Here is a 24,922-nt window from a genome sequence, read left to right as displayed (position 1 = left end):
TGGTGTCGGGATAGAAACCCATATAGTAGAGACAAGTCTGGTTGAAATCCCTAAGAAGGCAACATAATTTAGGCACAGACTCTGCAGTCTCTAGAACCCGGCACACGGCAGAGAGCAGGTAGATTCTTTGGTGTGGTTTGTATCTGAGCTCTGACAGAGAAAATATTCAGAAATATCAACACATTTCATCCTTCTACCCACTTTCCTCCCCTCCTTTTGCCTAAAATCCCACTTCTTCTCTCCTCTACAGTTTTCTACATGTCACATTTTTACCCGGAACATATTAGGAGCTTTCTTCTTCACAGAACAAAGTCCAGACTCTAAGCGGGCATTTATATATAAATGAGGAATCACTTTTTTCTGTGTCTGGGACAGCAGAATAATAATAATGCCAATTCCATAGACATGTTGAAAAGATTAAGGAAATGTAAGGGGTTGTTAAACTTTCCCACAAATTTCCAGCGTGAGTCCTCTGCCCTGGTCAGGTTGGTTGCCTACTGCTGCCCAAGCAAGTCTTCCTAATTTTTGTGGCTACACCTTTGTTTCTCTTGGGGCTCCAGCCTTGGAAAATGCCTCTCACCTTTTGTCCTCTTTAGTCCCTGCTAGGCTACAAATGTTTGTTCCTTCTTCCTAATCCTAGGAGCATTTTTGTTTGTTCTATGCAGACCCTCGGAGTAGATTATGTGGTTCAATTTCCTACCCAAGTGTGGGAAGCCATCCCCACACTGCCTTCTTGGTGGCTATTTTTCTCCAAGTTGAATACTTTCAGTGTCGATGAGCTAAATTTGGGCCGCTCATCTTCATTTTTTCAACAGCTCTAATTAAATAACTACAACATGTAATTATATTCTTAGTCATGACAGCCTTGCCTTTTTAATAAAATTTTCAGTTCTTCCAAAGGAACAATATAGCTGCTCAAAAGGCATTGATTGTATTTATGCCTAAAATTACAATTTCACGACATTAGTAGTTAAACCATTGCTACCACTTCTATTATCTTTTCTTCCATGTTGCCTTCCTCGGAGGAGGTATCTTGCCATTACAGGGCACGTGATTATCACGACGATGCCTAGAACAGCTCTGTGAACAGAAGGAAGGCAAAGAAAACCCTCCTGGTTGGTGTCTCTTGATGCTTAAACTAACTCCTCTTAGGCCACTTTAGATTACTTTTAAACAGTATTTGAATTTTGGGGGAAAAAAGTTCTGTTGTGAAATTTTTACTCCTTTTTTCCCCTTTTGATGTATTTTCAGTCTTTTTACTATTACATATACAAATATATTCATATCTGTATACCTGGTTTAGTTTTCATAAAAATGGGCATTAGACCATATAGGCTGCTCTTAAAGACTTAGTAACGCACTGATGACATCTTCTCATGTTAATACACAAAGGTTTAATTATTTCTAATGGCTTCATGGTGTGGCATAGTTGCTCTAAGCCTTTTCCTCCTATTGATCAACACATATGTTGTTTTCAGTTGATTCTTGAATTCTGATTTCTCTATCTGAGAATGTATGAAAAAGATAAATTTGATCACGATTCTACTCACAAATTCATCCAGTCTTAAGGGTTGAGTTTTGTCTCCCCCACCCCCCACAATTCTTATGTTGAAATCCTAGCCCCTTGTACTTCATAATGTGACCTTATTTGGGTAATAGGGGCATTGCAAGTGTAATGAGTTAAGATCATACAGGACTAGGGTGGGCCCCATACTGGTGTCTTTATAAAAAAAGGAAGTCTGGGTACAGACAGCACACAGGGAGAACATCATGTAAAGATGAAGGCAGAGGTCAGAGGGATGCTTCTGTAAGCTGAGGAATGCCAACAATGACCAGAAAATCTGCAGGAGCTAAGAGAGAGGCATGGAACACAGTCTCACAGCCCTCAGAAGGAACTGACCTTGCCAACACCTTGATCTTGGACTTCTGGCCTCCAAAACGGTGAGACAATAGATTTCTGTTGTTTAAGTAAACCAGGCTGTGGTATTTTTAAAAGACAGCCCTAGCAAACTAAACTTTGGCAAGAAACCAAATGTAGCAGCACTTCTTCCTGGTTAGAACTTCCAAGCAGCCCTGGATGCAGGGACTGCATCTCTGGCATGGACAGCAGCTTTGAGAATGTGGCTTGGCCACTAGCATCTTTGTCTTTCCCATTGGCTTGGTCTACTCAATATCACAACTATTAACAACAAAACCTAGAAATAAAACAAAAACAATAACAAACTAAGCAAACAACTAGAACAAGAACAGAATCATGGAAATAGAGATCACAAGGAAGGTTATCAGTAAGGAATGAGAGAGGGGGAAAAGATACAAGGAATAAGTAGCATAAATGGTAGGTAGAAAATAGGAGGAGGTTAAGAATAGTATAGGAAATGATGAAGCTAGAGAACTATATGTATGACCCATGGACATGAACTAAAGGTGGGGAACGGGGTGGGAGGGAACATGCAGGGTGGGGGGGAATAAAGGAGGGAAAATGGGAGAACTGTAATAGCATAATCAATAAAATATATTTTAAAAAAAGAAAATAAAATGACTGGCATAGTTTTCTGCAAGCACCTTGTCTATGTTAATAATATGTACATTTATGTTATGCACACACTATTTAATCATGTGTAGAAATGGGTTTTTAGTGCATGAGACAAAGAATAGTGGGGGGCAACAGTTCATGATTTTGAGTGAAGGAGGACCTTTCTGGGATGACACAGTGTCTATTCTGTTGATAGGTTGTAAGATAAAGACTGTGGTACAGACCAAGGCTTCTGGAAAATGACTTGCACGATAGGAAAGTGATGTGCTGAATGTTTGGGAAGAGGCTAAGTTAACAACCAGACTTTGGGAAGGGTAAAAAAGAAAGAATGACTGAGAACATGTTACTGTTAAGGGTGTGATAACCCAGGCCTTTAAATGGCAAGCCATGTTCTGGCTTCTAATCAAATAGGGACATATAAACAAACACATTAGTTCAGAGAACCTTGTCATCTACCTTTATTATATCTCTTTCAGGAAAGCCCTGCATTAGTCTAAATCTGAGATTTTGGCAGTAAATGATGGCTGATCTCATTTTCCAAGAAATCTGAGGGCACATGGTTGAATATGGTATGGAATATATAAATGTGCGTACTTATTGAAGGAAATAATGCAGAAAACTATGTCAGTCATTCCATTTTCAAAATATTGACTAGACCAAGCCAGTGGGAAAAATAAAGACAAAGGTGCCAGTGGGAGCAGAGCCTCATTCTCAAAACCGGGTCGTGCTGGAGATGCAGTCCCTGCAGCCGGGGTGCCTGCATGTTCCAACCAGGAGGAAGCACTGCTACATGTGGGTGCTCGTCAAACTGATGCTCCTCTTACCTGGAGGGTCCTTCTCCTGCCTGGTTAGTCAAACCTCCCGTGCTCTCTCAGGTACATGCGGTGTAGCCTCCTTCACAGACACTTCCTTGCCCTGAGACACAGCATTGTCACTCCTTGGAACCTCTAGACTCTCATTTTTCATATTCTATTCCTTAGACAATTAGGTGATAATTACAAGACAGTATATAATTACATTTCATTAGAACTAGATTTAAAACTCCACATGGCAGGGACTTTGCCACTTTATTTACCTTGACACACCACTGGCACATAGTAGGTACTCAAAAAAAAATTTTTGAACAAAGAATGGTATGTATATACGTTCTGCATTTTTCTTTCCACCGTTATTTGAAATTAAAATATTTGTATGTTCCAGGACTATTGCACATTTTTTTTTCCACATGAGCTGTAACCAGAGTTACTTCATCGGGGGTGGGGGGTGGGATTGAGCCCCTTTCTCCCATCCTTCAGCTCTTTTAAGGCCAATCCAATGAAAGATCTTAATGATGTGCTTGGAAATGGATTGTGAAAGCATGCCAGCTATACCTTTAGTGTGCAGACAAGTTCCTCATGTCTCTCTCATCCAGGCAAATTGCTCCCCATAGGTTTTTCTTCCTTCGAAATTTGAGAACTGCCACTGCCTTTTCATACCTTTTAATATAGGGCTCTAATATTCCGATGCGTATAAGGCTTTCCGGGTGATGCAAATGAGTGAAGGGGACAGCATGGATGAGACAGAGGAAGTGCTGGGGACCATGGTGTATCTGAGAGCACACGCTCTTTATAAAAAGGCAGCCAAGTTACCATGATTGAGGTGGTTTTTGTCTTGTAGGACTGTGGTCATGTGTTACCGATCTTCAGATTTTTCAAGATAAGACAGAAGTACGGAATTAGATGGGAAATGTATCCATTTTTAAATCTTTCAAGTTTTTAAAACCCACGCTACCCACCAACTCTTCTTCTCTGCTGGGGAGGTGTGACCCGTAGGCCACCAGTTTGCCACTGGTTTCCCGGGGCCTGAGCAAATTACCCCTGTGCAGGACGGTAGAGATGAAATGGCGGCAAATAAATGCACGAGGAAGTCCAAGTCATATTTTGAACTACTGAAGTTTCTCTTATTTTTTTTATTGCAAAACGTGTGTTACAGAAATTTCAGAAAGTTTTTCCTGTGGTATCTGCCAACTTCTGCTTGGAATTATGTATCTAAACAAACAAGCTCAAAGTGCATTGTGAATCCAATAACAGACCTTTAAAAAAAAGAACAATTTCTCTAAGAATTGATATATATTTATAATGTCTGTAGATATGCAAACCGCTGCTTATCCAAACATAAAGAAGGAAAGATGTATATATATTTAACAAATCCAATTTCAAAATTGTTTTATTTATAGGAATTCATTTAAAAATGATTATTTTAATAATTTCCCCATTACAAACTATGGTTAGAACATTTACAAATGAGAGTCTAAGATCTATGTTATGAAACAGCAATGAGTACAGTTACTGCGTGGGCTGTTTTGAACAGCAGCAGCAGCGATATAAACTCAGGTCAGATGCTGTTGTGACAGGAAGCAGATAAGCCTGACATGATGCTGCAGTACTCTTCTTCCGAATCTCCCTCACAAAGATCCTGCGTTTGGGTTCAGAATGATGTGGCATATATCATTCAGGAGAACCATGTGCCCCTGAATAGGGCGAGTTCCTTTCCCCCACCTGAATTCTCAGTGTGTTTTGTGTATACACTCACTGAGTTGGAATCGAGACTATGATTCTGGTTGGCTGTAATCAGAGGTCCAAAGCTATTGCCTTGGGGACTGAATGCTGCTGGCAGGTACATTTGTTTGGCTGACACGGTGCTTACAAATGTGAACGTGAACGTCTTTGTAGTGGGACATGTGTTCTCTCATGCCCTACAAATCCCACTTCTTCCTGTTGTCCCTCACCAGTCCGATTGACACACTTGTGTTCTGCATCCAGCCCCTCCACCTACTGGACTCTGCTGGCCCACAGTCTAGATGCAGATGGCTGGTTCTGATGACATGTGGGAAGCTGCAGTGGAGGTGCAAAGGACCCTTTTGGGATTGAGACAGGCAAGAATTGGTTGCGGCTGATGCAAACACAAGCCAAGTTGGTTTTGTGGGGTAGGGCTGAGAAAGGAGGCTAAGTTAGTGGGAAGATTAGGGCTGGAACATAGTCTGAATGTTTGGCTCTTTTTACTAAATAGCCACTACTTCAGTTTATTGTGCCAGAGTCCATGGGGTATTGAGGTAATGGAACCCAGGTCTTCTGGTCAGGCCAAAAAGCATCTTGTGCTGTGCTAAGGGAAAGGAAGAAAGTCAAGGGGGTGAAGGAGACTGCACTCCAGGCACGAGACTGAACTTCCACTATGTCCCACAGTTCACGGCAACCTGCCTCTGCCAGAGTGAGGCCTGGGTCAATTTTGGTGGTGATACCTCAGAAAGCCTATGGATATGTCCCTTTCCAACTATCGTACAAATAGGCAGTGTCTGAAGGTAACGCAGGGAAGGGGGAAGTCCACCTCACTCTTATTGTCATATAGATTACTCGGCCAATGAAATCCTTAGACAACACGTATGATAGAAATTGTCATGTCTTGATTTCATTTGCAGTGATCAGTGCAAGGGATTCATCGGGTAAAAGTTAACACAACTACCTTCGCAAAAAAAAATTTCTAGAAGAGAAAAAGAAATTTAAGAAAATCTCGTGTTCTTTATATCAGAACCAATCCCTCCTTCAGTTGACTCTAATCTACAAGAGATACTGAGATGTAAAAAGAAGAGAAAACTTGGGCCAGGATAAGTCGAGAGAAAAGTTTTCTCTACTGCTTTGAGGAACGGTCCTTTATAAGACTGTGCAGATTGGTGCCTCTCTTTTCTAAGTGTTGACTAGCTCCTAATAATGAAATTGTGATTTCTTTAAAGAGCAAGCTTTTCAGAGACATCCAGTGCTCCAGGAGACTCCCAGTCACCCATCTCTCTCACCTGCCCCCAGGGCAGGCTCACCATCAGAAAAAAGCTACCGGGTAGGAGGGAAGTCATATGTTATATCACTGGACTGCTCATTCATAGTGATCTGTGGGCTTCTGCACTGTCATCAATGAACTTCTCACTTTCATCTCTGGTTTAGCAATTTGTACCCAGTGGCCCTAAAGAATCAGAAATATGTATTTCGTATATCACAGATGCACCAATGCCTAGACCTGGGTAAACCCAAGTGCTGTTGGCTAGCCATCTCTAGGTCCCATGGCTATACGCCTTATTGTTAATACTTTATTTCATACTATTTGTTCAGAGCTTTAAAAAAAGATTTAAAAAAAACCCTTGGTTACTTTTTGTCTGTTTGTAATTTGTAAAACTTGAACATAATCCCCAAACAGTGTAAGAAGCCCAAGAATTTGAGTGGGTCCCTAACTGGTTTCAGTAACACAGCAGGCAAGAGTAAAATGTTAAGTGCCTTTAAAAAGTCAAAAGAAATGCATAAAGCAGTGCATGCATTATGTTGCCACAAAACTAAGACTGGGTTTGGAGCGGGATTACTTCATTTAGGTCACATTGCTATTGTTCAAGAAGAGTGGGTTATAATGCAATATCTAGAACAAGTATATTACCACTTATACATTAGCATCACTTTATCTAGAAACAGAGTAGTGTTACTAAATGAGCATATTTATAAAATACTGTACACTGCTTCCATACTGGGTCAGCAGGTGTAAACAAACAGCTAATTAAACTGGAGTTTGAAATATTATCTTAAGTTCATTTGTCAGATAGTTGTTTGCATAACATGCCAGTTTATCTTTCACAAAATCACAATTGCCCCCCATGACTCGCAGGGCTGGTTAGAGGCTGTACATCAGCTTATACACATATTTTACAGTGGTCTGGAGGAAAGTGGAAAACCTGAAGCAGGTCAGGGACAAAAGTGCCCATTTCATGAGTATGCTAAATAACATGGAGTTGGGGACATAATTCATCCTTGCAACATGTGCTTCTTTATTGAATGTTACAGATTTGTAAATGATTATAAAGCTGTCCTGTAACGTTCATTAATACAACCACATGCTACAGCTATGCTGGGTTAAACACAGGTTACATATCTGCTTAAATGTATTTTATTATACAGCATTGCCCAACACATTGAATGGAACAGCCTACAGATATAGCATGATGGATGACTGGATAATATTTATTGTCATTAAAGAAGTCAAACAGCCCAAACATTCAGGAAAGATTAGACTGTACAGCCTCAGAAAGCAGAATAAATGTACTATCCAGTTATCTACCATAATGTTATCTATAGAAACCATCTTTTAGAATACATTTGAAACATTCAGAAGAAAACACATTTTGTGTTTTTACAAGTACATTTTTCCCCATTTGGTTATTATATATATATATATATATATATATATATATATATATATATATATTCATAGGGAACTCTCAAAGTGCTAAATAATATGTTAGACCTAGAAGCCTGGATTTAAAAAAACCCAGTTCTATAAAGTGCTGCATTCTGACCGGTAATACATGGTCTGGCTCGGAGAAACACACAAACTAGCCATGATGATTATCCCCAAGCTTTCCAGCTCCTCATTCAAATCCATTAAGGAGGGCACTTCTCACAACAAATATAAGGTATGTTGGTTTATCAAGAAATTTCCACAGTCATTTTCATAAAACATCCTTAATTTTTTCAAAAGGACCAAGCAATTTAGAATGAATCATTACATATAGTAGTATATAAAAATTGGCACCTTTAGAAGCAGATGATTAAACCAAAGCCATTACTTCTTTGAGTTCTCTATGACTTTATTTATGTTCCCCAATAGCTTGCTGCTCATGAGCTGCTTAATTCACAGAGACAGGTAATTAGCGTCCTCTCGGTCAGGGATGTGGTGGAATAAATGAGCTGCACACAAGCTGACTGTACGAGGCCACAGAATCGATGCCACGGCAGTGGGCACAGGATCCAGAAACAGAAAGGAATGGATAGAAACGTAACACGTGTATGCGCACAGGAAAGAAATGGCTCACGAAAGCTACACAGCTTGTGTTTAAAGTCATTTAAATTTAGTTTATACATTTCACACACATCACGAAAGATGTAAGAACTTTATTTTCATGCACAACAACAACAAAAAACCAGGTCGTCACAAGGTCAGGACTGTTAAGTACTTTGTTTCCTGGGTCCTGTTCTGTTCTGTCCAGAAATTGCAATGAATGGAAACACCCAAGCTCCTAATTTCCTTCCCCCACTTTCGGTCTGGTCCAGAATAAGGCCCAGGAGGTGCTGTGATGTCCTGCTCTGTGGTCAAAGAGTAATGGTTATGCCTCCTTCTTAGAGTGCTCAACAGACCTTCTCAGAGAGCCTTCTGGCTCTGTGAGTGTGCTCCACGCTTAAAATAATCAATATATTAGGATGTAGTAAACACATCAGACTAGCAAAATCTAATCTAAGGAACAAAAATTACAAAATCTCGATTCTGACTCTGGTGTTGAGACTTGGCCTTCCTGAGAATCACAGAGAATTGGTCTCAAAATGTAAAGTGCCTATTATTACAACTGTATTGATTATGAACAAACATGGTTCCTCTTCCTCATAATCCATCAGTATGGAACCAGGGGTACAGGAACCTTATAAAGTTATATTGCAACTTTTCATTTGTATACATTTTTTTTCCATTGTGGGGAGGGCCCAGAGCTTTCATCAGATCCTAAAAGAGATTCAGGACTCCAGGAAGTTTAAGGGTAACTGACTTATTCTCAGACCAAATGCATGATTGCTTGTTTCTGATTCACTTAGATACTAAGGAACGAAAAAGAAATTCCTTAATTCTTTATATGTGTCTCATCACTATTTCTACATTCTACACCCAAAAAGTTTATTTAGAGTTTTCTTTTTTTACATTTAAAGGCTAGAGGTTTTGTCCATGTATTTACTTGATGCCACATAATAAGAAAATTTGGAGTTCCCAGTAACAACTAAAGAAAAGAACCAATTTTTGCTTTGGGCCAGGAACATTAAGTCATTTTCCTTTAAGATTTTATTTATTTATTTTCTTAAAAGCAGTGATCCAAATGGAAATCAAAAGAATCAAGCATCGAAATTTTTTTTATCTCATTTCAAATCCAGATTCTGATCTAGAAGCAGGTACCCCTGTATTCTAGAATCCATACTACTGTCTGCTTTAGAGGGATGTCTATTCTGATTGTACTTGGTGTAAGCACTTTGTGCAGGAGAAATGAGAGGTCATGGTAGTGGCTGCTTTTGGACAAGAAAGAGGGGCAGGCAGTACATAGGTGGCAATTCATTTTAACAACTCTAGCTTGGTACATGAAACTGTTAAGGGGATAGGGATTTAAAAAATAAGTTCAATATCTGTTGAAATACAATGAATTCTTTCAATGAAATTCCTTGGATATTAAAAATTGTGATTGTACCTCAAGGTGATAGAAAAGTCCAGGCCTCTTAAGAAAGCTCTATATGCCTGTTTATATACTATATATAACATGTCTCTTTGTATAAATGCATATATATGTATATAAGCAGCATACACTATAGAACTCCTCACATGGTTTATTTTCTTTTTACTGTAGTGTACTATATCTTTTTTAATAGCTCTGTGTACAGGAAAAATACTCATGGCGTGCCTGCAATGAGGGCTTTGGGTTGACACCAAACTCCCAGTCAATGCTAAGGTTATTTATGATTTCAAAACTTCCTTAAAAAGTACTTTGGAACATTTCCATAAAAAAGATACCAGCCCTTGAAAAACTCCAATTAAATTTATGCTTAGCTCAGATTAAATGGCAAAACTCTAGGTATGAAAATATCCACCAGATATCCACATATAAAATGGCCCTGCGGTGAGTGGTGTGAAAAAATCGGTGGTTACGTCTTGGAGATGTTCAGAAGACAAGGTGAGGTCATGCACATGAGGAAGGTCACACAGCGGCATCACACACGACATGACTGGTGAGATGTCCCATATGGCAATTTTAGGGGAGTTATGCCTGCTCTCTTTTTTTTGTTGTTAGTTCACAATTACATACTCAGTGAGTGAATTCATTGATGACAAGTGAGATACAAAATAAATTAAAAATATAAAATTATTTAGTTACATTCATCCTGAGCTTCCTCAACTATACTTGGATGCCCACTGTATATAATAGGCCACGTGACATTTGCTTTTAACATCAATTCTTTCATTTCACTTGCAATATACAAAAAGGCATTTCTTTTCTTTCATTTTCTTCAAAAAAGATGAACAGTTGTGGCACCAGAAGTGAATATGTGAGACAGGTGAACTATGACTGTTACCTTGTTCTTTCTTTATACTGATCAATTACAGAAGTGTTGGCATGAGAAGGATGTGGGACGTTAGGTAGAACTGCTTGCTGCCGGCTTATACTGAATAAAAAGGATGCTCTTCATCAGTCACCAGTGATGGAGCCAATGTGAAAAGAAAACAGAATTGAAGTTTAGAATATCTCATTTGTATGCTGGCTACTTTATTTTATTTTATTTTGCAAGTTAGCCCTGCTTCCTAAAACTCGTGATAATGGTCAGAAATCGAAAGACTCCTCCTGGCGTGGAGAATGCATGAAGCCCCTTCATGCCCAGAGCTGAACGCTTTCTGAAGCGACTAGTGATATACATTCATCTCAACCCTTCTTCTTCCTCTCTTTCCCCTCCCTACCCATCAAGTGTGAGCATGACTTACATCCCCTGTGTTTGGCACTAAGCCAGATCAAACACCTTCTTGATCTGTGGCCCAGAAGTCAACTTTGAGTGAACACCTCCCAAGGCATTGCTTTCTTTGTTCAACTAAAAATAAAGCAGGTATACTTCAAGGAATGGGAGCAGGTAGAGTTTGGGGAGAATTTTAGGGCTGGATTCTGAGCCTCCTGCAATGCTTACTAGGAGGTTTAGTTGTGCTTGCTTTCAAAGCTGTGGAAAGCCGAGGTTCTGGACAGTCTCCTCATGGACAGGCTGTCCCCTCGGCCTTCTGGCTTGGAGGACTTACTCCTCTGGAAGGGATTTCGCAGGCTTGCTGTGTTCCTCTGCCTGTCGAGTTTGTCACTGATGGAAAAGCTCTTCTTGGTGTGTGCATACGGCGCACTTGGCTCCTCCGCAGAATAGCTGTTGGCGCGCTCTATTTTGGGGATTGTGATGTTGTTGGAAAGGGTTCTGTCTGAGTTATTGCCCTCCTGGGAGGGTATCTCGAGGGCAGCTCTCCGGCCTTTGGCCTCATTCTCCTCAGTGTCAGAGCTGGGGTGACTCAGTTCTGCTTCTCGCTCAGGATGGCAGCAAGATGCGTCCTCCACTTTGCCTCCGAGGCCTCCAGGGAAGGTGGCTCTGTCAGCAATTGCTTGAGGGGCATTGACACACCTTGTATCAATACAGTCTGTAATACTTGTGTATTCTGCTGTTTTCATGGGCACCCCAAAGTTGGCGTAGTAGCTCCTTGAAGGAGAAAACATAAAGCTATGCGATTTCACAATGGGGGCCTCTTCTAGGAGAAAGGGTGTGGTGGCTAGGTAGCGGCTACTTTTGGAACGCTCGATGGTGTGGTACATTGGAGGGTCAGTGTCCCACGGGTTTTGGCACTCTGGGAGGTGGGTGTAGTCTGAAGAGAAAGATCTAGTGTCCATGGAGGTGATGTCCTCAAAATCAATGCTCCGGCTTGGAGGTCTGTCCGTGGGTGCGAGAGTTGCATAGGCACTACTCGAGGGAGCTGTGGAAGGTACTTGAGCCAAAAAGCTTGGTTCGCCCAGCCCAAGGATGTTCACGGAATTGTCCAGAGGCTCTATATCACAGTGCAGCTCATCCATGGCAGAGACGTAGATGTCTATACATGACGATGGTCTTCTGGAATCAGGAACAATGGCCAACGTGTTGGCAGGGGCTGCAGGAGCTTTGGCTTCCTTTGCTATAGAGTGGGAACTAGTAGCCCGGTGTAGGCTCAGGGACCTTTCTTTAAAAAGACTTTCCAACTTTTCTATACCACCTTTGTCTTTCATATTGACTGAATAGAAAGAATGGCTTCGCATACGGGGCACTAGGGTTGGAGAAGTTGGGGACATGGTCTCCTCACCTGCAGGGTCTATACTCTCTTGGAGCTTGAAGGTGTTCCCCTCCTGGCTGTTGAAGCTGCTCTGACGGACGATGTAGGCTGCATCTGTGCAGTCCGAGGAGGTCCGAGAACGAATTTTGTTGGACTCGGCCCGCTCCAGACCGGTCAGACGCTCCAGGGCAGTGGCCATGCGCCCAATGAGGTCCTCTAGCTGCGCCAGCCTGATATCCACAGTCTGGAGTGAAGCCTTCATGCAGTGCTCTCTCTCGTTGACTTCCTCCAGTCGCATGGACATGTTCTCCACCCTGTGTGAAGAAGAGAGAATGAGAGTCACCAGGGGGCTCTGCTGGAGGTGTACAGACCTTGGACAGGGAGGTGAAAACTGTGCCTGGACCTCGGTCATCAATGTCCTACCAGAGGGAAACTGAGAGGTTGCTGGTTTTGAGGAGGAGGTAGGGAGGAGAGAAGGGCAGTGATGTTCTCACTGAGCATGATAGAATCCAAATCTTTTTGAGCTGGAAGAGGCTTTGGAGATGATCTAATCCAGTGATGTTTAATGGCCAATCCCCCTTTCCCTCAATGAACTTTAATGCACGATCTTGATAAATAAACACCAAAGTTGAATAGCTTTTGTTGAAATGGAGTCCCACCCTTTCACCACTCCCATGGCCTAGCTGTGGCTTGGGGCAGGGTTCAGTGACCTAAATAATTGTTAGGGTTGTTGGCTTATCAGAGTCATGAACAAAATGAGAACATTGCATATCGATGACTTTACCCAGATTTTTTCAAAAGAACTTTAGAATGTAGCTATTCTTATTGCAGTTTATATGGACTGGGATTATTCTATTTTGTATTCATATAATAAAATTTTTGTTGTTATTCCCAATAATCTTTTAAAAAAAATTTAGTGCCTCTAAAGGAATTAATATGGTCCTGTTACTGAGGCTCCTGGAATTGATTTAATCTAACTCAATCCTATCAGCAATAAAAGAAAAACAACCATTAAGAAATTTGACCAAGATTACATAAAGCAACTTGTGGTGAACTCACAGGGTGTCCAACCCAGAGCCTGCAGGCTGTGTGCGGCCCAACACAAAATCATAAATTGACTTAAAACATTATGAGATTTTTTTTGTGATTACGTGTCACAATGTATTTAATGTGTGGCCCAAGGCAACTCTTCCTCTTCCAGTGTGGCCCAGACACCAAAAGATTGGACACCCCCGTGTGTCTGTTGATAAGTAAATTACCCTATGCCTTGGTTTCTCTGGGTAGCTGATCGCAGATGTCTCATGTTACGGTTACTTCGAGGTGTCCTGGCTCTCCCTGTTAGAAATTCTTAGGGGCATAATCTGTCTCATATTCCTGTTTCCATTTCCATGTTGCCAGCCCAGCTCAATACCTGCCAGGTGTCAATGCAGAGTCAATCACTGTTATGAACTTGATGTCAATGATCTAATAAACTACCCAGCCATTTATTTATAAAGACAGAAGTCACATGTTTAAAATAAAATTGTGCCCTATTTTTCGCTTGCTTAAATTAACTTGGAAAAGACAAACCAAGGCCAAGTCATGGTTTGAGCTCAAATGTTCACTTTTTAAAAGCTCCATGGCAAATCTTTGGGAGAATCTGAATGAGCTTCATTCTCAACTTTTCTAGAGAGGATGAAGACACTTTCCCAATTCTCCCAATATGTACTGTAAATTGCTTGAGAGCCGACCTAACTTAAGAGGAACAAGCCTTGTGTGCAGAATATGCTGTACAGAGAATGGTGGGAATTAGAGCTGGGTCCCCCAGCTGCGGTGCTATCGGTGGTGCTGTGTTAATAACGATAACATGGTGTCAATGCCAGAAGGAGGCATGAGTCAGTGGTTTCCCTCTCTGAGACACCTGCAGGTCTTCCCCCCTCCCTCCCTCCCTCCTTTCCTTCCTTCCTTCCTTCCTTCCTTCCTTCCTTCCTTCCTTCCTTCCTTCCTTCCTTCCTTCCTTCCTTCCTTCCTTTCTTTCTTTCTTTCTTTCTTTCTTTCTTTCTTTCTTTCTTTCTTTCTTTCCTCTCTCTCTCTTTCTCTTTCTTTCTTTCAAAACTGCTCTCCTGCTGATCAGGGTGAGGTTGTGTGATTCCGATGCCTTGGGGCACATTGCTGTTTCTCTCTCTAAAGCCACCCCCCCACCCTGCCTAAACCAAACTCAGTCCATTGACTGCTCTTTTATCCTTCAGCTTCTCTTCACAGGGCCTAAGGTCTGGGAGACATTTTTTCTTTGCTCTTTTCTGCTGCCTCATAACCAGCTCAGCAGTGCCCCAGGGTCCTGGCACACTCAGCCACCATAGCCAGGTATGTTCTCAAAAGACTTGTGCCTTGAGCAACTCTGCATCTCACAAGCCCAATGTTATTCACCCAGCTAACATAGCTATTTCAGAAGAAAAATACAACTTTTCCCTCTTTCACTTTGTCTTGTGGAATAAACATAGCCTGAGAAACAAATTATTTAAAATAACAAGTTTGTGTGTCTTATAGACTTATAATTTCCTTTTTCATCTTCTAGCTGATGGAGTTTGATTTTGCAAGTCCTGCAATTTCATTTTTTGCAATGCAATAAGCTCTGGGTAAGTGGGTAAAATACTTCTTCATTAAAGTCAGGAGGAGGGCAGAGCATGCATTTCTGTAGAATGAAGCTTTTTGTTTAGGATACTCTAGCTACTGGGTCCCCTTAGCTTTTTAGTGTTGGCAGAGTAACAAAAGGCAGAATAGTTTTCTCTCTCCTCTGTTGCTGGAGCTGTTGAATACAAGGTGATATACAACAGATAAAGATGCTCTTTTAGCATAATTGCCTGTGATCATCTGGTGGGACCTGCCCTGACTGGTTTCAAAAGCTGTAATCTCCCTTGGCTAAGGCTGAGTAAAGGATCTTGGGACCATAAACCACTTAGGAGACAAAGCTTATCTTCCTTGTAGGAGCACCACTTCTGCCACCTTTCTCTTCACCCTGCTTGGCCTCAGGCGGATGACTGGTTAGCCAGTGATGGGCAAGATTCCTCAAAAGAGAAATGACCTAAGAGAGGCACGGTCATGAAGGGGCCCTCAGGGAAAAATTTGGGGGGCTATAGAAAAAGGGGGTGATAGACCTTTGCCCTTCGGCTTTGACATAGCCTGAGTCCTCATTCTGTCTGCAAGAAGTTTCCTAATCTCTTGGCTGCCTTACTTCCCCTGCCTGACTTAAGCCTGAAACAATGCTGGAGGTGGGTGCGGCCCTGTGCTGGAAAGGGTGGGTTCCCTAGGGTAATCAGGCCTAAGAAAGAATATGTAAAATTCTGTGAAACCTGCTTTGCTAATACCCTCAATTTAAATGATAAAGGTCCAAGCAGGAATTGAGTTTGTTCCCTAAAGTTTTATTGCTCTTTAACTGTCTGACCTGAAGCAAAATAAGCCCTCAGAGTTCTTTGAATGTTGTGTATTGTTTAATCACTTCTGCCTGACAATGGCTGATGAGCTTTACATATATACCCTGTATTCCTGTGGAAATTGAACTCAGTAAAAGCTGGTCAAGGCAAGGGTGGAGCTGCCCTCCTCTTGAGACAGTGGCTGAAGCACTCTGAGGCTTGCTCTCCCCTTGAGAGAGAAGCTGTGCTGTCCCTTTTCCTCCACAGGACTCGGTACTCTGTGTGAATTTGTCTTATCCCATCCATCAGACCGCGGACCCCAGGAGCCAGGATCCGTGCCAATCATCTGTCTGAGCACTGTGAGGGGACCCTACTCCTCACATTTCACCTCCCTTCAGCCCCAGGAACCCAGTACTTCAGAGAAACTAGCAAGTGAGAGACAGAGCTAAGGCAGCTACGGGAGGCAACAAAGGAGTCAGAATCTGGTTGCAGGCCATAAATGGGAGATAGAGACTAAGGAGCCCAAGTTGATGGGAGGAAGACAGGAGGTTCAAGGAAGGAGAGGCTCCTCTGGGAAAACAGGATGCACCCAATGGGAGCCCCAAGAGTGAAGGAGTGTGGCCTTGGGGAACAAGGAACTAGGGGAAGGAAGCCTGCTAGAACAGGGTCAAGAAATTTATATATGTTTGTTTCACAACTACAGTGTATCCCTTAATTAAAAAAAAATTCTTGCTCTGGCTGGTATAGCTCAGTGCATTGAGCAGGAGCTTGCAAACCAAAGGGGTCACTGGTTCGCTTCCTGGTCGGGGCACATACCTGGGTGGCCTGGGTTCTGGAGGGGGGTCATGTGGGGGGGTAGCCACACAGGTTTCTCTCCCTCTCTTTCTCCTTCCCTTCCCCTCCCCTCTCTCTAAAGATAAGTAAAATCTTTTAAAAAATTCTTGAAAAGTTAAGTGTAAATGGGCATGCATCACAGATATAAATAGGTCTGAGGAACAAACCAGGAGTTTTGGCACATGATTGTTAGTCATTAGGAGCTGACTCTGGTCAAACTACTCACGAGATAAAGTGGAGATAAGAATGACACAAATTTATGGGTCAATAAAAAGCCCCAAGGGGACAGATACTAGAAGTGACTAAGTAGCCAAAGAAGAGAGACTACGGAATGAAAGATGTTGATTGGCAGGAACTCTTTATTCTTCTTTCCTTTCTCACATCTCCAGACCTCGTGTGGCTCATTTCAGAGTAACTCAGGAAGCCATCTCAAAAGGGACACAGCATGGGCCTGGGAAGAGGTGAGGTGGCTCTGGCTCCTGGGAGCCCAGAAGACTGATGGCCAGGAGGAGCCCTTGAGTAAGCCAGTGAAAAGCTCAGCTAAGAAGGTGACTAGCCTCTTCAGCCAATGCGATGAGGAAAAGAACATTCCAAAGAAGGTTCTGGTGACACAGAAAATTTCGGCTTCAACAGGTAATTTCTTAAGGACTGGTGTCTTCCAGAAATTCATTTTCTTTTCTGATAACCTTAAAATATGGCTAAAAGACATATGGTTAAAAGAAAAAGGATTGGCGGGCCATGTCTTTTCTAAATCTCACACATTCCCTGGAGTGGGTGTAGGATGAAAGGTAGAAGCAATCTTGTAGCCCATGACCCCCATCACGGGGGCTCTCGTGGGGAGGAAAGGGTTTAAAATAAACAAAGCCAGTGATGCAGAACAGCTAAAACTAATTCTCACTTGTTGACTAATTCATAAATTGACTAATTTATAAATTTTTAAAGTCCCTTAAAGTCATCTATCCTTTCCTTTGAGCCAATTACTCTTCTCATCAACTCTGAGAAGAAAAAGGGAGAAAAGCTAAAATTCGATTCAATCAATGGAGATACAAAGACCAGCAGTGGTGAAAAATCTGGCAGGATGTGGGTGAAGCTCATCTTTTTTTGGTTTACACTGGTTTTTGTTGTTGTTATTTATGAATTCCATACACTGTAAGTTATTCCTGTCTCTATTTGTTTTGAAAAATTATACATTGAATAGACTACTAATAGTCATGTGTCTATCACTTTTTTGGATCTAGGTGAAGTGAAAGAAGGATATAAAAGCCCATTGGCTTGGGAAAGATAATTTTAGATTAAAAGATGACACTAGGAATAATGTATACCTCAGTGTGCTTAAATTGTTAATTGCCAAGAAGAAAAGTCTAACTGTAACTTCTGATGACTGGAGTCTGACAGGTGGAATGATGGTGAGGACGATTTTGAAGCTTTAAATGAGGGGTCTGAGAATGAAATGCTTATGGGCAGGGAGATTCAAATAAATAGGTGAAGCAGGCAACACATCAGAGAATAGAGGCAGGGATTCTAGGGTAGCAGAGCATGCCCAGTCCAAAGGCATTCAGAATGAATTTCAATAATCACTGCAAGTCCAATACAACAGCCCTCTGTGGGCAGGTGCTGCCTGAAATTCATCAGTTTGCAAATGCTGCTTTACGTGAGTGGGAGGAACCAGTAAGTAATTTCCAGTTGTGATCAGAAAATGTAGGTAACTCTTAATAACTAAAAGGAAATTGAAAGAAATGACAGGAAGCTGCAGATATAAAAATGTTTTCCTGATATTCAACATTCCTGGATTCTAGGAAGTATAGGAGTTTGACATAAATTCCAGGCAGCATTAAAGAATGGCTTCATTGTAAGTAATTAAGCAGGTGGTATCTTTTGAGTACTTAAAAATATAGGGTCCATTAATAGGAGATTGCAGGGGATCAATATTAATCTTGTCTCTTTTTTGATAATGTAGGCTACTAGAATGACACGGATAGGCAGTATCTGTGGTAAAGTGCATTGTCTTAATGGGGAGGTAGACACACTGGGCTGACTAAAGTGGCATAGTCACCTGGTTGGCTAATTAACCAAACAAGGAATGATAGAACAATGGACCAATGTCAACATGAAAAGTTTTTTTTTTTTTTTTTTGAGTCAAGAAATATCTTGGTTCTGTCTTGGTTCACCTTATCTGTTCTGATGAGCATTTTGGTATGCTAATTGAGCAAACAATGACATAGAATGAATAGAATGAAAAATTAATATATTGGATGATGAAATCAGGATCCAGAGTCCTTGAGGTTCTGGAATAATGAATAAAAATAGAAAGTATTAAAATTCATAGTGATGAGTATTAAGTCTCAAATTTAGGTTAAACACAAACATCTCACAAGAACCTGCTTGAGGATATTTGAATCAGCTCATGTGAAAAGGCCCTCATTTTAATTAATTGTAGGCTCACTCTGAACCAAAGACATGACCTGGCTATAATAATTGTAATGCAAAATAAAATATGTAGATCAAATAATAACAATAAGCACCATTCATTGAAAGCTTATTATCTCATATGTTACTTCAATATCATTTAATACTCTACAGTTAGGTGTTAATACTCCATTGTACAGGTGGGAGCAGAGGTTCAAAGGAATTAAGTAACTTGCTCAAAGTCACACAGCTAGTTACTAGAAATTAATATTAAAATCTTTCCATTGTGCTGTGTTCTTCCTTTTATAACATGGAAAGAACTACTTGTCCTATTGTACTCTATGAGTATTAGCCCAGCACATAGTAGTAAAGGAATGAATATAGGAACTAAATCTAGGCTGTAACTACAATCCAGAATTAAGTTTCATTTAGGTACCACATTACAGGGTGATGTTGACAATGTAAAGTGGATAGTGAGAGGACTTCTGGTCAAGATGGCGGCGTAGGCAGATATAGCTCACCTCTTCGCACAACTACATCAAACTTAGAGGTAAAATATAGAACAACTATTACTCAGAACTGTCAGAAATTGAGTTCAAATGAAGTCTGACAACTACAGAATTATAGAAAGCACATCCATGCAGACTGGTAGGAGGGACACAGATGTGGAATGGGCTGGGCCCTCATCCACATGTGGTGGATAAAAATTCAGAGGGGATATCTCAGGAGTGAGGAGTCCCAGACCCACACCAGCCCCCCAAGTCCAGGATTCCATTTCCAGGAAGATAAGTCCCTACAACTTCTGGCTGCAAAAACTGGCAGGGACTGAGCTGGTGGAAAAAACTGCTAGAGTCCTTAGCAGTTCCTCTTAAAGAATCCACGCATGGACTGGCCTACTCAGACTTACTCTCTCTGGGCTCTGGTGCCAGGGTGGTGGCTTGAGGGGCACCAGTGGCATGCAGGGGCAGGATGAGGTGTGTGGCATCAAGGTAAGCAGAGGCCACTGTCCCTTTTCTGGGCCAATGAGCTGGTGCTGTATCTGAGACTCCATCAACCTGGCTAGCACTCTTTGACTCCCTTGGGAGATCCCCAGAGACTCCACCCCACTCAACTTGCGGACTCACCCAAGCTGCTTTTCCATGTGAATGGCTGGTCTTTGCTAGTGCTTCACAACTTCCTAAATTCTCTCAAACAAGCAAAAGCTGGCCTTAGCGAGCCCCAGACCCTAGCAGCCAGCCTAGGTTCACATCTTCACTTTGCCTGGGGATCTCCAAGCCCAGAACAAGTAGCAACCATCTCAGACTGCTTTATAGCTCAGGCAGGGTGGCCCCGGGAAAACATAGGTAGGGGCTGACCTTGGCCTGCACCACCTGGGAAACCCCAGAGCCAGCACACTTAGTGGACAGCTACAGACCACACTGGAGCACCACCACCCTGCCCCTGCACAGCTTATCCTCTATGGAGGATGGAGGTTGGTGTTAAGTGGTCACAGCCATTCCTTGCAGCTGACTGGACTGGGTAGATCCCTCCCATTGATCTGCCAATAGCAACCAAGGCAAAGCTCTAAGAGGAGGGCATACTCAGCCCATGTGAAGGGCACACCTTAAGTACCTAGCTTGGGTATAGAGTAGGCTGTGCCACTGGACCCTAAAAAAAGTGCAGGGTATTATTAACTCAATCATATTCTGGAACTGTATTTCTTTAGATACATCAGGGTAATTGCTACATAACAGTGGGAAAGATAAGGATTTTTTCAGAACCAATTTCCTTTGAGGTATTAATAATCTCCTAACTATTATATTGACTCTTTACATATAATTTAGGTGAAAGATTATGATATAATAATGACGCATTTAAGTGGATAATTATGGAAGTATCTTTGCGTTTCTGAAAAGATTCATGCAAACACTTTCAAGATAAATAAATTATACATTAAAGTCACTGGCAGAGGGAGGAAGGTGGGGCTCACTATATGAAGAAATCCTTTTTCTGAGTCTTTTAGTAGAGTAAAGAGCCAGCTCTTAATTTTTCTGACCTCAAATTTCTATATTGGGGCTATGAAGGGAGAATTATATAATATTCTGTATACTATATCAATTATGTATAGTTAACTTATGTAAATTAAATATGTACCTACCTAAATATGTGTATGTGTGTATCTATCTTCTATCTATCCATCTATCTATCTATCATCATCATCTGTCTATCTAATATAAATAGGACAGGTGATTTCACCTGCCACTCTACTCAGAAAAGACACCATGTCCTAGAAGATGTGCGAGATGGGTAACATGAATCCACTCTTCCCTTAGTTAATCTCTGTTCCCTCGTGCACCTCATCATATTTCTGATGGACTATGAGAAATTACAGTGTTTAGAAATGTTATTTTTTGCTCCATTTACAAATGTAAAACTAACCAAAACCACAACCACCACCAACAAAAACAAAACCCCAAACATAGACTGAATCACCAGAAGCAGCATAAGGCCTTAGCTTAGGTTCACTTCCCTGGCTCCTGGGCTTGGCTGTGAGGTTGTCCTGGTCCTCCTGGGCCCCCGTTACTCCAGAAGGTCAGCTAATACTTAGGACACACAGGGAGCGGACCCACACTCTGTCCTGGATTTCTGGGAATTGCTCACCTTGGTCACCCTCCTGGAGGGTGGGGACTCTGAATCCACCCAGAAAGGACCAGGTCTTGAGGTAGGAGTCGCCTAAAAGTGTTTGCAGCTGTGGGGTGAGAGGCTCACGTGGAGGTGCTGTAGTTCCTTTCGGTTTCCACCCGGAAGGAACTGGTGAGATGGTCACCACAGGCTCATGTGTCTTGATGCCCGCACCTCTCATGTCATTCCCCAGAGAGGCCAAGGCTTCTTTGTGTCTCCACACTTCTTCCTGCCTTTCTTTCCTCTCAAGTCTATGGTTTTCTGAATTCAAAAATCTTTTCAAAGGCCTTCGGACATAAGCTTTGGAAATATGTCTGCGCAATTGGCAATGTGTCTACATGGTACAATTTTCTGGGAACCACATGGTTATATTTCCATTAATAAATAGCTTTTACAAGGCCTCAGAATAAGATCTTCATATTTGTAGCTCCTTTCTTAGTTTGCCAGAAAATTGCTTTGCATCATATCATCTTGAAATGTTCTATTTTGCAATGACAGATGTGTATAAAATCTATTCATGCCTTTAAACTTTATTAATATTGGCTGAGTACCTATGGATACAGTCACTCAATGGCCTGTGCACATACGCTTCCATATGTAGGCTGTATTCTTAGAAGAAATAAAGGGCTAGGGGCAGAAAAATGCCACTGTGTAATTTTTACAAAACCACTAGAAAATGTATGAAGTGGGTAAGCAGACAAAATGTCATATTTTGAAAACTTGAGATGACTAATTCAAATCTTAGAAGCCTGAATTATATCAACTAAAATCATCAATATATTATGCCTTCCCCATTATGTATAAGCTGCTTCTGACCTCTTATATTGCAAATGTTTAAAATTTAAAGAGACATCAAAAGCTTTGTAACCCTCTGGGTGTCCTTTAGAACAGTGGCTCCCAAAGGCTGGGTTTTCTAATGTGCCAGCCTCGGATGAAGTTTTCATTAGTCCACGGCAAAATGAGGGAAGAAAGAAAATGTAAGTTCATTTGCCTAAAGCTAGACTTAATTAAATTAAAACAATTCTCTCCTCTTTACTTGGATATTTTTCTTACAGCCCTACTAGCCCACGAAACCATTTGGTCAATGATGTCTAAAAATATACAATTACTGGGTAGAAAAATCTGGTGTTATTTCTTTGCTTTTATTTTGTTGTAGAAGAAGAAAAAATGAAAATAATTCCAGAAAAAAAATACATGGAAAACTTCAACCATTCTTCTTTTTTAAAAAGATTTAACTTACTTATTTTTTAGAGAAGGGGAGGAAGGGAGAAGGAGAGGGAGAGAAATACCAATGTGTGGTTGCCTCTTGCGCACCCCCTACTAGGGACCTGGCCCGTAACCCAGGCATGTGCCCTGACTGGGAATCAAACCGGTGACCCTTTGATTGGCAGGCCGGCACTCAACCACTGAGGCACACCGGCCAGGTCTCAATCATTATTCTAGCCAATTCACAAGTTTCATGCTGTTGTTTATTCAGAAGGTACCCATATAAGCCAGGCACTCTACCTTTGGAGAAGACACTCAATGATTTATATAACACACAAACCTGCTGGGGAGGCTTGAATTGGGTTGGGTTTCCCTTGGTTTGTGTCTGGGTCAGGACTTTCCAATTTCTGGTCTGAGCCAGCAACTCCTGCCCTGTTCTGAGCGCAGCAATCTCTAGCGTCCAGGAAGGCGGCTGCCACTGCCTCTGGAGAAGCCTAGGACCTGTACGTCTGGGATTTGATCTGAGAGCCCTTCAGACAATATTCTGTTCTCTCATAAGCTCAAGGATGTCTTGGATAGTAAAAATAAACACAAGAGGCCTGTCTCTGTCTCTCTGTCTCTCTCTCTCGGCTGTGCAAACGAAAGCAACTGATAAAGCACACCATGGCCTACAACATTCCAGGAGACGCGACCAGGGAACACACCTTTCTGAAGTCACCCGTATCCTCTCATCATTGGACGAGTTGAAGCGATCATCCTTTTCCCTGAAATATTCCTCTATACACTGTTCTTCAAAATCATGTACTTTCTTGAGCTCATCATCAGTTATGAACAGCTCTGTGGAGAAGAAAGGAGGCGTGAGGCAGAGAAGTCAACGTGATGGCCTCTGGTCTGTGGGCCTAGTGCCATTCCTAATTTCTACCAGCATTAGGAGGAGGAGCCTAGATTCTCCACTAAGTCTCTAAATCGGAATCCAGTCAGGTGACTCGTGCCACTGTCCCCTTTCTTTGCGTTAGATTCACTATGAGCCTCTGCAGTTCACCAGGGTACATCTGGTTTACTGCAGGAACTGGTTACAATTATTCAGGTTGCAAAGGCCAAAAATGTAGCTAAATTCAAGGAAAGGGAAGCCAATGGAGGTTTCTTCCCAAAAGCTAAATTTCCGGGCTGAGGAGTATGGCAGACAGACATTGTTCACTGGCCTTCCTAAAAGCCCTTTTGCAACCTCACTCCCCCTCCCCACTTCCCACTACTGAGGCAGATACACCAAATACACCCCCCCCCCCCAGCTGCCCTGGAAGGTAGCAACGGTGATGAGACCCAGTTCAGCTCAAAAAACAAAAGAAGTCTGGGGCGCGAAGGGGTGCAGTACTCGGACGAGATTTTGCTTTCCTGATAAACTGTGGTGAAGTGGTTGCTTCTTTCTACATTTTTTTTTTTACCTTTCCTTTCTCTTTTTGCTTTAAATATAAATGTGATGATGGAAACTGCACACAGCTATTTTGCTACTACGAGACAAGACAGTGCATTAAAGGAATAGCTGAGCCTAAAAATACAACTCTGGGCCTTTGACTTCGGTGAGCCACTGTGGGCCTGGGTTATCATCAGTCTAGTCACTTTTTTGCTTTTGAGAAAAATAAAAACTTACTTATTTGTACTGTTGTTAGTATGTTTTTCTGTTAATGGCAGGGAAACTAATTCATTAACTGATATGGGCATAGAAAATGGGCCGGTGTAAATCCGAACCTTTCGTCTGCCTGTCCCACCAGCTTTCTTCTTGTCTAAATTTATGTTTCAGGTGGAAATAGTGAACTCTGGGATTCCCTGCCCCTTCCACTCCTCCAGTTTTAAAGTTTAGAAAGAAGTCAGCATTGCTGTGTCAGGGAAGGTGTTAAAAGCTTCAGACTTAGAGAAATGGTTGATTAAATGGCTTTGGTTTTAAACTTGAAACCCATTAGTTGTCACCTGGAGGTAATTC

At 41.8% G+C, this 24,922-nt stretch overlaps 1 protein-coding gene across 1 annotated transcript in view; it reads right to left on the bottom strand.

The window, feature by feature from the left end:
* Positions 1-7,817: 7,817 nt before the first annotated feature.
* The window catches only part of TRPM3 (transient receptor potential cation channel subfamily M member 3), a 263,509-nt gene continuing 246,404 nt past the window's right edge, over positions 7,818-24,922 (bottom strand). The window contains exons 23-24 of the mRNA XM_037155024.2: positions 23,649-23,781; positions 7,818-12,762 (exon numbers count right to left, since the gene is read on the bottom strand). Of these exons, the coding sequence (XP_037010919.2) occupies positions 11,310-12,762; positions 23,649-23,781 (1,586 nt within the window). The 3' untranslated portion in view covers positions 7,818-11,309. The remainder of the gene's footprint in view (positions 12,763-23,648; positions 23,782-24,922) is intronic.

Source organism: Artibeus jamaicensis, unplaced genomic scaffold (assembly GCF_021234435.1).
Source record: "Artibeus jamaicensis isolate MK-2021 breed Jamaican fruit bat unplaced genomic scaffold, CSHL_Jam_final scaffold_1964, whole genome shotgun sequence".
NCBI lineage: Eukaryota > Metazoa > Chordata > Mammalia > Chiroptera > Phyllostomidae > Artibeus > Artibeus jamaicensis.
Note: the sequence above shows the minus strand (reverse complement) of the source record. Positions and strands in the feature narration are given on the sequence as shown.